The sequence below is a fragment of the Crocuta crocuta genome, unplaced genomic scaffold, assembly GCF_008692635.1.
Source record: "Crocuta crocuta isolate KB4526 unplaced genomic scaffold, BGI_CrCroc_1.0 scaffold2, whole genome shotgun sequence".
Lineage (NCBI taxonomy): Eukaryota > Metazoa > Chordata > Mammalia > Carnivora > Hyaenidae > Crocuta > Crocuta crocuta.
Window position 1 is genome coordinate 2,917,533 of NW_027528640.1, and position 12,681 is coordinate 2,930,213.

The 12,681-nt window shown below is 41.2% G+C and overlaps 1 protein-coding gene across 8 annotated transcripts in view; it reads left to right on the top strand.

Moving 5' to 3' along the window:
* PCDH15 (protocadherin related 15) overlaps positions 1-12,681 on the top strand; it is a 752,236-nt gene that overhangs the window by 533,079 nt on the left and 206,476 nt on the right. For all 8 annotated transcript variants that reach the window (XM_077755213.1, XM_077755212.1, XM_077755209.1 and 5 more), the window contains 2 exons: positions 2,139-2,444; positions 5,018-5,242. In XM_077755213.1, the coding sequence (XP_077611339.1) occupies positions 2,139-2,444; positions 5,018-5,242 (531 nt within the window). The remainder of the gene's footprint in view (positions 1-2,138; positions 2,445-5,017; positions 5,243-12,681) is intronic.

Consider the following 12,681-nt stretch of genomic DNA (forward strand, 5'->3'; position numbering starts at 1 on the left):
AGTTTCTCTCTCTCTCTCTCTCTCTCTCTCTCTCTCTCTCTCTCTCTCCCCCCTTGCCTCTGCCTCTCCACTGCTCTCTCTCTCTCTTTCAAATAAATAAACTTAAAAAAAAAGAATTCCCACAGATAGCAAAAATTCACTGAAATTTTCACAAATGTTGGCGCTAATAAGTAAGACCTATTTATATTATATTACTGGATTATATTTTTTTATATACTTACACAGTGATTTTAGACAAAAAATAAGGTTTTTTCCCCCAAAGTGGGGTTAGTGTTGTCATTTGATTTTTCCTCTAAGGGACAAGTTGACTAATTTGTCAATAATTTGATGGCAAATCCCAGGCACACAGTAAAAGTAGAAGAATGTTTGTCTCGGGAAATTCTTCAGCTCGTTCACAGCATCTCTCCCTCTGTGGGAATCCCACAGTCCCTCCTCCGTCTATGTCTATTCTCAGGTTGAGTCTCGGGAGGTAATGACCTCCCAGGGGCATCTGTGTTTGGATGAGTCAAACGGACAAATCCTGCTGAGATGTCAAGTTACAAACATGGCTTTCACAGCTTGCACTTCACCATTTCAACCAGGACAGAAGCATTCACCGATAGCCCTGACAAGCTTTGCCAGGGTTTGTAAAACTGGATGTACCTCTGCATATATTCTGTTAAAATGCATCCTGCTGCATTCAGGCTTTCTGGACTATGAGTGATTATATTGTGTCCCCAGCTCATAGTGCAGACTGGTGTCTTGTTTTCCTCCCTATCCTTAGCAACAGTTTGATGCACAATTATATAACATCTCATGGCCTCTAATATTTACTCCACTGTCTTTGAAAAACAGCAACACAGGGGTGCCTGGGTGGCTTAGTCGGTTAAGTGTCTGATTTCGGCTCAGGTCATGATCTCACAGTTCATGGGTTCAAGCCTCATGTCGGGCTCTGTGGTGACACCTCGGAGCCTGGAGCCTGCTTCAGATTCTGTGTCTCCCTCTCTCTCTGCCCCTCCTCTGCTCACACTGTGTCTCTCTCTGTCTCAAAAGTAAATAAACACTTTAAATTTTTTTTAAAAAACATTGACAAAAAAGAAAAACAATAACACAGAACTGTTAAACACAAAATGCACAGTAGCTGATAGTGAGTGTCCAAATTTATATCACAATTGAATTTGGATAAGATTATTTCTCATAACACTCCATTGGAAGAATGTTCACTCATAATTCACACATTTTATTTGATGCAAAGTGATTTTTTATGTGACTTAAAATTTTAGTTAATATATTACTATAATATCAATAATTCTCAATTATCATTTAGAGATCATATTCTAATTTTAAAGAAGAGCCCTTTATGGGTGCTTTACAGTTACTATACTTTTACTGCCATTTGGATTTGGGCAGATTGAGTTTTCAATCAGTTTCATGCATTCATTTATTCTAACCTGCATTAATCCCTCAGGTACTTATTAAGTAGTTTTATACATGAGGCATTGTACTAACAACGGAGGCACTGTATATTTATTTCTTACGTAACTCTAAGCAAGATCACTACATTCCATAAGTCATGGTCTTCTTATTTGCAAAATGAGACCAATTATATTTATTCATAAGAACATGGTGAGGATTAAGTGGAAAAATATATATAGTGCTTGAAAATTATATATGAAAATTAATATATAAACTACTTGAACAAAAATTAATGTACCATCTTGAGTTGTCATCCAGTAAGTTATGTTAAATTAATTAAAAACTAGACGTGTGTTTCTTATTTTAGAACTCAAGATAATTAAAGAAGTGATAGTCTGGGAAAAATTCAGTATTGTAATATGTTCTGTCATAATGTACTGTTGTTATTGCTAATGATATTATCAAGTTATGTTATGGTAATTTTGAATGAAGAATAATTAGCTAACCTATAGTGTATTTCTTTTCATATCCTAGACTTTTGCATTACATCATCATTATTGTTTTAGTTTTCTCCTTAGAATAAAAAGAATATCCAATTAAAAATATGCCATAATTTAAAAAAATATGCCATAATTTATCACCTACCCCTTCTAGCAGGGCAGCGTAACAAAATATAGTGTGAAAAAAGCATGACAAAACACACTATGTTTTTTCCTATTTCTTTGTTTTTAATTTCTCTGCAGGCAACAGACCCCGATGCGGGAATAAATGGCCAGGTGCACTACAGTCTGGGCAACTTCAATAATCTCTTCCGCATCACATCCAACGGGAGCATTTACACGGCAGTGAAGCTTAACAGAGAGGTCAGGAACTACTATGAACTTGTTGTTGTGGCAACCGATGGAGCGGTTCACCCACGTCACTCAACCCTCACACTGGCCATCAAAGTTTTGGATATTGATGACAACAGTCCAGTGTTCACCAACTCAACGTACACAGTCATCGTGGAGGAGAACCTGCCGGCAGGAACCACCTTCCTTCAGATAGAGGTGGGCAGAGAGGCGGCCGTTTCATGAGCTCCACAGTGTCACACCTCCGTTAGTGTAAGGTTGCAGATCCAGCAAATAAAAACTCAACACACCCAGTTAAATTTCAATTTCAGATGGACAGTGAGTAAATTTTTAATACAAGCAACTCTCAAATATTCCATCTTGTGTTTATCTAACAACCTACTTTAGGGATATACCAACAATTAAGGGGAGAAAAGGTACATTTGTAAGAAATCAAATAACATCTCTTAATAATTTTTCAATTTATAAAATTAATTCTATATATTTATTGTAAAAATTGACAATACTATATAAAGAAGTTAATAATCCCCCACTTTGTATGTCCAGAGTACTCAAGGTTATATTTTTATATGTATTCTGTGACATTTATTTTTGTGTTCCCATAATATCAAATAAGTATTTTTATATTTACATATGTGCTAATACACATGTGCATGTGTGCATATATTTACATATGTATATATTCAAATAAATGTTTTCGTATATGCATGCATGCAAATATGCATATATGTATATATGCAGCCATGTGCATATATACCTATGCTTGTATATATTCAAATAAGTAGTTTCACATTTTCATATATGCAAATATGCAGGCATGCCAGTGTATGCATATATACCTATATATACAAGTACATATTTTCATATTTACAGATATGCGAATATGCACACATGGCAGTGTAGGCACATATGTTTGTATCTATGTATGTATATATATATGTTCACACACATGTGTAGAGATTTGCCCTGTGTTTTACAGGAAGAGGATATTGCTGAGCCCACTATTTTTACTCTAGGTGCCACTGACACCTTTCAGAAGTCTCACTTTCCTGTTTAAGTGTCACCACACCCAAGCCTGTTTTTTCAGTCCTCAGTTACAGTACTACCAGAAACTCTGGACATTCTGATTCAGTACATGTGGTCGGCCCAGAAATCGTCATTTTAATCAACCATGCCTTTAATTCTGACACAGATGGTCTATGAGGTTTATTTTTTGGAGAAAAAAAAATCTAGTACTTCCTTGACCTGCCGTCCACAACTTGAATTTTATTAGCTTGGATTTCAAGAACTTGTGGCTTTTTTCACAATTCAACTCAATAAATACTTAGGCCAAAACATTAATCAGTCTAAAAAAAGGCAACCAAGGAAAGGGCCATATTTCTCCATTTATTCTTCTATTCTTCTGTTCTTCTATTCATTTATGCACCCATTTACTCATCAAGCGTGTTTGCACTGTTGATTGCATGCATTTATCCTCTGCTGCACTCTGGCCTTTCCAGCATGGACAAGACAGATGTCATGTCTTCCTGGGCTTCTCAGTCGGGGGTGGCAAACAGACAAGCCAACTGGTAATTGCAGTAGAGATTCTCAGTGCAAGGAGCCTAAGAGATCCCAGGAGGAACCCTTAACCTCATCTTGAGAATTTAGAAATCTAGCCTTGAGACTTAGGTCATTGCTTCCTACATTGTGAACTGAGGGGCAAGTCAGAGTCATTCAAGCAGCGGAAGAGATATTCAAAGCGTTGGAAGAAATCTACTTGAAATCCTGGGGGAGAGGAGACAGCGAGATGCTAGAAAGTGTATGGCTCCTTCTCCCCGTGTTCAGGAGGTCCAGGTTAACCCAAAGTGGAATGGGAAACAAGAAGGATTTTAGTTAGGAAAAGGACACCACGAAATCTGTGCTTTCCCAGTATCTTCTGGTCGCGGTGTCAGTAACTGACCAGGGAGCCAAGTCACGAGTTCCGGTAGCAGGTGCGGGCACTGCTGTGTGCACCTTCCATCATGCCCCGTCCCCCCACACTCCTCCTTCCACTGCCTCCACCAGAGGCAACCTGTGCTAGCCTTCACTGGCTGTGCTTGTGGTGCAGGAGCCGCAGCTGGGACACGCCACTCCCAGTTCTTCACACCCTTCGGCCCCCCGCGTCCCTGTGTTTCGTGTTCCTTCTATTTTGGTATTTGTCTTTTTTTTTTCTTTGAGGCATTAAACTGGAGAGCAGGATTTGTGTCTTGATTCATCTTGTGCTTTCATGCATAGTAACTACTCAATAAATGTTACTGAAATGGAGTATAATAGAGTGGTCTTTAAAAATGTATTATAGGATCTTTGTAAGGAGCGGTTAGTACTTCTGTTTCCTCAGTTTCCTTATACTCCTTTAATAATCTGTTCTGTGTGTGAAAAAAATCTCTGTAAAACTTAATTCTTATTTAAAATATTGTTCAGGGTTATACAATAGCAGGAAATAATAAACAATAATTTATGAATATATTCGGTTCTTTATGACTATATTCGATTCTTTTAGTTAGTGATTTTTTCAGGTAAAATAAATATAGTAATAAGATAAAAAAATGACAGAGAGTCATGAGGCTCTGTCTCTCTCTTTCTCTCCTTCCTCTGTTGGGTAAGTTACTTAACAAGAAAGCTTTTCTTTAAAACACATCTTTTGATCATGAAATGCATGTTATCGTAGGTACTGACACATGACTGCCATCAGGCTGGTCCTCTGGTTTGGTAGCACCGCTGACATGACCATCTTTCTGCTCAACTTGTTACAGGCCAAAGATGTCGACCTGGGAGCAAATGTGTCTTATCGGATAAGAAGCCCAGAAGTAAAGCACTTTTTTGCACTACATCCGTTTACAGGAGAGCTGTCCCTCTTAAGGAGTTTGGACTATGAGTCATTTCCAGACCAGGAAGCCAGCATCACTTTTCTCGTGGAGGCCTTTGATATTTATGGAACAATGCCACCGGGCATCGCTACTGTCACAGTCATAGTGAAGGTAAGGAACACAGGTGATTCCTGGTTGCCTACTCCATTCTCTCGGTTCTACTCTGTTGCCTACTACAGAGTCTGTGGTACATCTGAATGTCTGGGGCAACGATTTTAACAACATAGTAATACAAGACCCAGAGCACAGGGTCTTTGCTATGAAAAACGTGAGGAATAACCATATTGCTTGAATACAGAAGACATATTTGCATGAAACAGTAGATAAGAATCTTAACCCTGGTTGACTGAATGCCCCCTTAGCTCTGTATTCTCAATCTACTTATAGTCTCTCCAGACCACAATTCAGTCCAAAGTTCACAGCACCAATAACTTTGTACAAATCCTCCGATTTAAAATTTTATGAAAAAAAAAAAGGTTACTGAAAAGTAAGAGTTTGAAGACCCCAGGACTAATTAGTTTAGTTCATAAACCAAGATTCTAGAATGAAATCAGCTTGGGGATCAGCTGGAACTGGGGTCAGGGTGTGGCTAAGCCATGATCAGGGTCTGTGGCCATGAGGACTTGTTAGCTCTTCCAGATGCCATCCATTCATTGTAGCACCTGTGTCAGCTGATTGTTGGAGAGAGTGTGGTATTTTCCATCTTCTGGGATCCTAGTGATTTGTAAGGCACACCTTTAAAAGAAGACAGGAGGGGGGAGTTGTCAGTTCTCAGCTGTTAGTGTATGTAAAGGTCACCTGAGTTCTGTGCTCAATTGTCAGATTCCTCTGCTCCTTCCCAAAGGAGCGCTTTTCCCACGGGGAAGGCATCACAGATGCTTTTCCACAGATGGATGTTTGCTTTCAGTGAGAGGAGGTTCGCTTCTGAGGATGAGTCCAGTTCTTGAAAGGTGCTTTCTGTAGAGGGCTGTGTGTACAAGGTTACAAGGAGCCTAAGGTCATAAGGTATGTAAGGTCATAGGCAACTTTTCTCCTATGTTCATTTTTGGTTTTTCGTTTTGGGGTTTTTTATTTGTTGTTGTTTTTTTTGTTTGTTTGTTTACCATACACATTTTTGTAGGGTACTGCAGTGTATAAATGGTAGAATAAGAAATGATCACTTTGCTTGAGGTTTTGTTTGACTATTTAACTAACAAATAAATAGTCTATATTATTGGTTTTCTTAGACAATAAATTACTGATATGAAAACAGAGATTGTTAAAAACTGTACCAATATATAATTAGCATGACCTTATTTATCATGTAGGTAATTGCTCTAATGTTCTTGACTGTAAGATCTTTGAAGGTATGGATTTTGCTTTTTTGTTTTGTTGACAATGCTGCAATCAGAGAGGGACACAAAAATTATCCCACTGTTTCTTCTTTACGCTTGACCTAGTGTATCTGTCAGAGCACACAGGTGTTTCTTCCCTGGGGTCCTGCGGTCTCTTCTAAACTACATTGGGAAGTGGACATGTGTCCCTTCCACTCTCAGATGGCCAGAAGCTCTCAGGAGAATTTTATTAAGGTCTGAATTCCTTCCTTCTCAGGCATCCACAAGGGTTTCTTGCCTACTTCTTCCATTTTGCGTCTCTCTAGCCTAAGGAATTATTTTATTTTTTTTAGCCTAAGAAATGTAGATATCTGTTAACAAAAGCACTGGAGCACCATTGCAGTGTTTTGGTTATGAAGATGTGTCAGTAGGCACAGAAATGAAGGCCAAGATGAGCCGGACCTAAGTGAACTAACCATATGACAGAATGGTTCAGAACCAAGTGAAAAGTTTAGGCCTTGTTTCCCCATTTTCCCTTGCCTCTATGGTTTAGTGGAATTGACCACTAAAAGCATTTAAAATAGAAACATGGCGGGGCGCCTGGGTGGCTTAGTCGGTTAAGTGTCCGACTTTCGCTTAGGTCATGATCTCGCGGTTCGTGGTTTCGAGCCCCGCGTCGGGCTCTGTGCTGACTGCCGGCTCAGAGCCTGGAGCCTATTTCAGAGTCTGTCTCCCTCTCTCTCTGACCCTCCCCTGCTCACACTGTCTCTCTCTTTCTCTCCTAGAAATAAATGAAAATATTAAAAAAAAAAAGAAAAGAAAAATAGCCACTCATTGACTGTTTTCGGATAATAAAGGAAGAAAAGACTTGCTACTCATGACCATGCCCACTTATTCCCAGATCACAGATGGATGCTCAGATAGGATGGTGCTCAGGATGGGTGTGGTTCATAATGGAGAGTTCTCTCTCTCTCTCTTTGTTTTAATGTTTATTTATTTTTAAGAGACATGGAGAGAGAGAGTATGAGCAGGGGAGGAACAGAGACAGAGGGAGACACAGAATCTAAAGTAGCTCCAGGCTTCAAGCTGTCAGCACAGAGCCTGATGGGGGCTTGAACTCATGAACAGTTAGATCATGGCCTGAGCCCACGTCAGACTGAGCCCCCCAGCTTCCCTGATAATGGCGGGTTCTAAACCATCACAGACTCTGACCTGGATGTTCTTCGTTCAGCTTCAATTGATTTGCTTGGATTTTGTTTTTTTTTTAACAGAAGACATTAGAACCAAATGGGGTCCAAAAAATAATATGTAATCAAGCAAGATGAACTCTAAGTCTCATTCTCTGTCTGGGACTGGCATCTCTAAACATGCATTTCATGCTCCCTGACCAGTTCTTTGTTTTAGCGCTTGGGTGTCTTTCCTGACCTCCATGTTGACTTTCACATCAGAAAGGATTTGCTCCTTGATGGACTCACTCCTTCAGAAATAGAGTGTTGACCTACTTTTTCTTGTCTCAGTTGCCTTATCTTAGCTAGAGAAGTCAAACATTTTCATGGGTTAGTTCTTCCTCACCTGTACAAAATTATTTCTGATTTATCATACTTTAAAAACGAAACTTAATCAGCCACTATTCGATTGTAGGTATTTTCAATGCCTCTTTCTTCTTTTAGGGTGATGCAAGCATAATGAATTTTGCAGAAAATTTCCCCAAATGCAGGCTGACACTTGCTTTTCTTTCATCTGATCACTCAGGTCTGAGATGATCACAAAGAGCTTTAAAACTTCTACTGAGTAATACCAGGGCCCATAAAAAATATCATGCTTGTCTGTTTTGAAGGGAAGAATGGAGAACAATCCTCACTTCTCCACAAATGTAGGTTTTTATCAAGCATACACATTTCCTGTTTTTGTTCTGTTTATTTGCATTGTGACAAGCTGTTTCACTGGTAACATAATTACACAGTATTTGCTAAGAGATATTACTACCCAAAGCAGTCACACAGCAAAAGCATCTTGAGGATCTCTCTTTGAAAATGAGAGGAAACATAATTTTCTTTTGCAAAGAAGAAGGGAAAAAGATCCAATGCTTAATATATAGTCCATCAAATTCAAAATTGGAGCAAAGATGGGAAAATTGACATGATGCTTGGAAGGAAAGATATTTTTCTATAGCAGAAAGAATATAGAATTTTATCACAGATACCTGCAGAGTGCTTTCTGAGCGATCCAGAACAAAACCATTGGTGATCATACAAATAATACGTATTTTTGTTGCAACAGTTTTGTAGGACACTGATATCCATGGCCTTCTTCACTATATCTTGATTGAATATAACTGAAAAATGGACTATATAGTCGTTAAATTAGATATGAGTAAAACTCTGAAAAATAAAACTAAAATTCTATACAGTTTAAAGCATAAAACCCAGAGAAAAATCTACCCTTACAAATGGAGTTGTGATATAATATATAAAATACGCACAAAGAAAACGTCATAGTGAGCCAAAAGATGAAGCTCAGTCAGAAAAGTGGGAATACGTGATCTGGCTCTGTGACTCTGGGCAGCCCCCGAAGGCCTGTGGAGGCTTGTCTAGGATGAACAGATGACCTGAGTCCTCCTGACCGTAACTCAGCTGGCATGACTGCTGGGGGAAAGCAGGAGGAGGTGGTCCTTCCGTGGGGGCAGGAGAGTCGGCTCCCCAGTGTGTTTGCCCGTCCGGCAGGTGCAGGTCTGGGAGGAGGGCAGGCGAGCTGGGAGGGCTGGAAGTGAAGTGATATCCATAAGGGCTGAGGCTGCTCGGAGATGCACGGAGCCCCGGAAGATGGAGCAAACACTTTCATCTTTCAGCGAGGTTTCCTCTCCAGGAGGAAGATAGATGTCCCTATCCCCACAGAATACAGGGACAGGATAGCTTTTCTGGGTAGAAACTTGATGCCTTGTACCAAGGCAGCATTTGTCTCCATGCTCCTAATGGTCAGGGAACTGGTAGAGTCCTGGCTTTTGTCCACTCAGAGGAGTCGTGCTTTGAGAGACCAGGAGGTGGTCCAGGACCCAAACACATGAGAACCTCGGCACAGTTCAAGATTTATAGCATCCTCCTTCCCTTTCTCTGGAGGGAGACAGTTGAATAAAAGATTATTTCAATGAACCACCTAGGGGAATATGGCCATGCTCATCAAGGGTTTTTTGTTTTTTGTTTTTTGTTTTTTTGTTTTTTTTTTTTAACCACTGCTGACTTTTCCCTTAGGGTTGGTTGAATTGGAGAAAATACTCGTTTTGGACTATGGCCTTCAGATATCTCCCTTTATTCCATTCTGCATTGTCATATTCTTATTGGTGTGTTCTTTCTAACATACTCACTGCCAAGTGTAAAGAATGTGAATATATCAGCAGGAGCATGCCATGGGGAAGAGTCAGATGGTTTCTTTAATTTTTTTAATGTTTTTTTCTTTATTTCTGAGAGAGAGCTAGAGCAAGAGAGTGTGAGCAGGGGAGGGTCTGAGAGAGAGGGAGACACAGAATCTGAAGCAGGCTTCATGCTCTGAGCTCACTGTCAGCACAGAACCCAATGCGGGGCTTGAACCCACGAACCATGAGATCATGACCTGAGCCGAACTGGATGCCTTACCAACTGAGCCACCCAGGCACCCCTCAGATGGCTTCTTAAAGTATCTGCTAGTCTAGAGTTTTATGACTCACATGTAATGCACTTCCTCTAAACAAGCAAACGAGAGGAAACAAATAAAAAGGCACCTGCCCAGATTTAACAATAGTATCTCATAAGCAGTAGTGATCCATATTTCTGTCGGTCTCTATCATGGCTCCTCAAATACCACCCACTGATTTCTGGGAGTGCCAGGAGGGTGCCTTACCTGTGTACCTAGTTCTGTTCTTTTACTCCTCAGTGATTCTTCCAGTCTCCTTTTTGCCAGAAGTCTCCAAAACTGAACTGCTTCTCTGTGGGGCAGTAGGTGCTAATAAGCCTGTTGATAGCAGTTACCGCCATGACCTGCACCTGTGCTTGGCCACCCTAGCTGTGTGCTCTCTCCATCCTGACAAGTTGGCTGCCACAGACTTGGGGGCACTCTCAATGCATCAGAATTCTCAAAAGAGTCCCTGAAGCCTCTCATTCACCAAAGCCATACGGCATTCCAAGGAGTCTGAGTGTGCGCCTCTGATGTTTCGCTGTCTCTGGAATCTCTCAGGATATATGTCCTAGAGCATGAGCTCCCTGAGAGAGCAGCAAAAGTCTCATATACAAAGAATCTCATAGTCCAGAGGATTTGGCAAATACTGGGATGCACAGAAGTAAACAGATGTCCCCACAGCAGACCTTCATTTAGGTCTTGATAATGTGAACGTTAAGAAAATAAAAAGCAATTTCCTACATTTTCCGTAGCTGATTATGGGATTTGTTTGCTTGTTTGTTTATAAAGTTTCTGATAGGATTAATTTTCCAAAGAATGAAATCTGGGGACAAATTTCTTAGCTGTTAATGAAAATAACTGTAGGGTTAAATATTGAGTAAGTTGTTGTTTTAAGTATACAAATTCAACCCATACAAGTCTCCTCTCTCTCTCGCTCTTTTTTTTTTTTTTTACCAACAAGCAAACAAAAACAAGCTTTATAAATAGTTATAAAAATTATCTTCAGGGAAATAATTAGCATTATGCAATGTTTAGAAGCTTAGCACGTTGCCAAGATAAAAGTATAGGAACTACCTGGAAGAATTTTTAAATTGTTAAATAGTTTTGAACAGAGATCTTTAAAAAGTTGTACATGGATTTTTTTTGATGAAAATCCTACTCAAATTGCCTTACATGTGTATATAATCTCCTGACAACTTGGCCCACTCCGTCTCTCCTCTCCCCTCTCCTCCAAATCTCAGAATGACTCCTCCAGGGTCTGACAAGCCAACACATGGTCCTGGGTCTGTCCTTCACCAGCTGGATCACCATAAGCAACCTGACCTCTCTAAGCTTGGGTTTCTTTATAGATAGAATAGAAATATCAAGACCTAATACATTTTAGACAAATTAAATGAGATGAGGAATTTAGCAGACCTCGCTTGATGCCTGACTCACAGTAATTGTTGTGCACCTTGGAGAAAGCTGGGACAGGGCGTTAGAGTTACAGGGGATCTGCTCAGACACTCGAGCTCAGGAGATCTGCCCGGAGCCTGCCAGCTTGGAAAACAACCCAAACCCATCAGCTCCCTGCTCCCTACACCCAAACTGGGAGGCCAGATGGGAACGGGTTAGTTTGAAGCTGTGGGTTCTTCAGCCTCAACCAGGGGAGTGCTCCCCTCCTGGGGCCATCCACCTAGAAGGATGGTTCTGTTGTCTGCAGAAGGCGTGAGGGAGGGAGCATTTTCTACAGTTACGGAGATGCATCCTATGTTGAGTTCAGTTCAGCTCCTCGCTGCGCACTCTCCTCACATCCTTGTACTTCCTCTCTCCTAATATTCATGATACTCAGCAGTATTTATTTCATCGTTGCTTTCTGCTCCTACCTGGCAGCTCAGTCCCAGCAGGACCTGTTCCTGTCTTGGCGGCAGTCACGTTCCCAACAAGGAAAGGATTGCGTAACGCCCAGGGAGCCCCATCAGTATTTGTGACACTGAGCGTCACTGTATGCATACATTGCTACCGGAGGCAGAGCACATCTTCCATAGCCTCTGCTTTAGGGTGTGTGGCCCCCCAGGAATCCCGAATAGCTATGCGCTCGGAAATAAAGCCAACCCCAAACAAAAACACTTAGGCCTCTAAGAAAGAAACTTCCAATACGGGATTTGACCCCAAAAAAGAGGAGAAAACGTGAGGTAAATGTATGATATATGTTTAGGAGAAGCCCCTGCTGAACAGGAAAAAACAACACAAGACTGGTTTGGCTGGACATGGGTTCTCTGGGCAGGATGGCAAGAGAAGGGAGAGAAGTCACGGAAGGCAGCTAAGCCCGGAAATAGCTTCTGGGCCAACAGACACAAGTGTTCAGCCGTGGAAAACTGACCGGGAAAGGCCAGAAGACAAAGCAACCATGTCTTGAGCCGAGAAAGACAGAAGTCAGCTTCCTGAGCCCCCATGGTTCTTTGGAGGGCGGGCAGCAAACAGTTGTAGAAGCACAGGGCCAAGCCAGGCAGGGCCACAGCCGCAGGGAGGGGAGCCCTTCCAGATGCTGGCCCGGCCGGGTCGTGTCCCTAGTAGGCCGTGCGGGGGAGCTGAGGGTGACCACTGGTC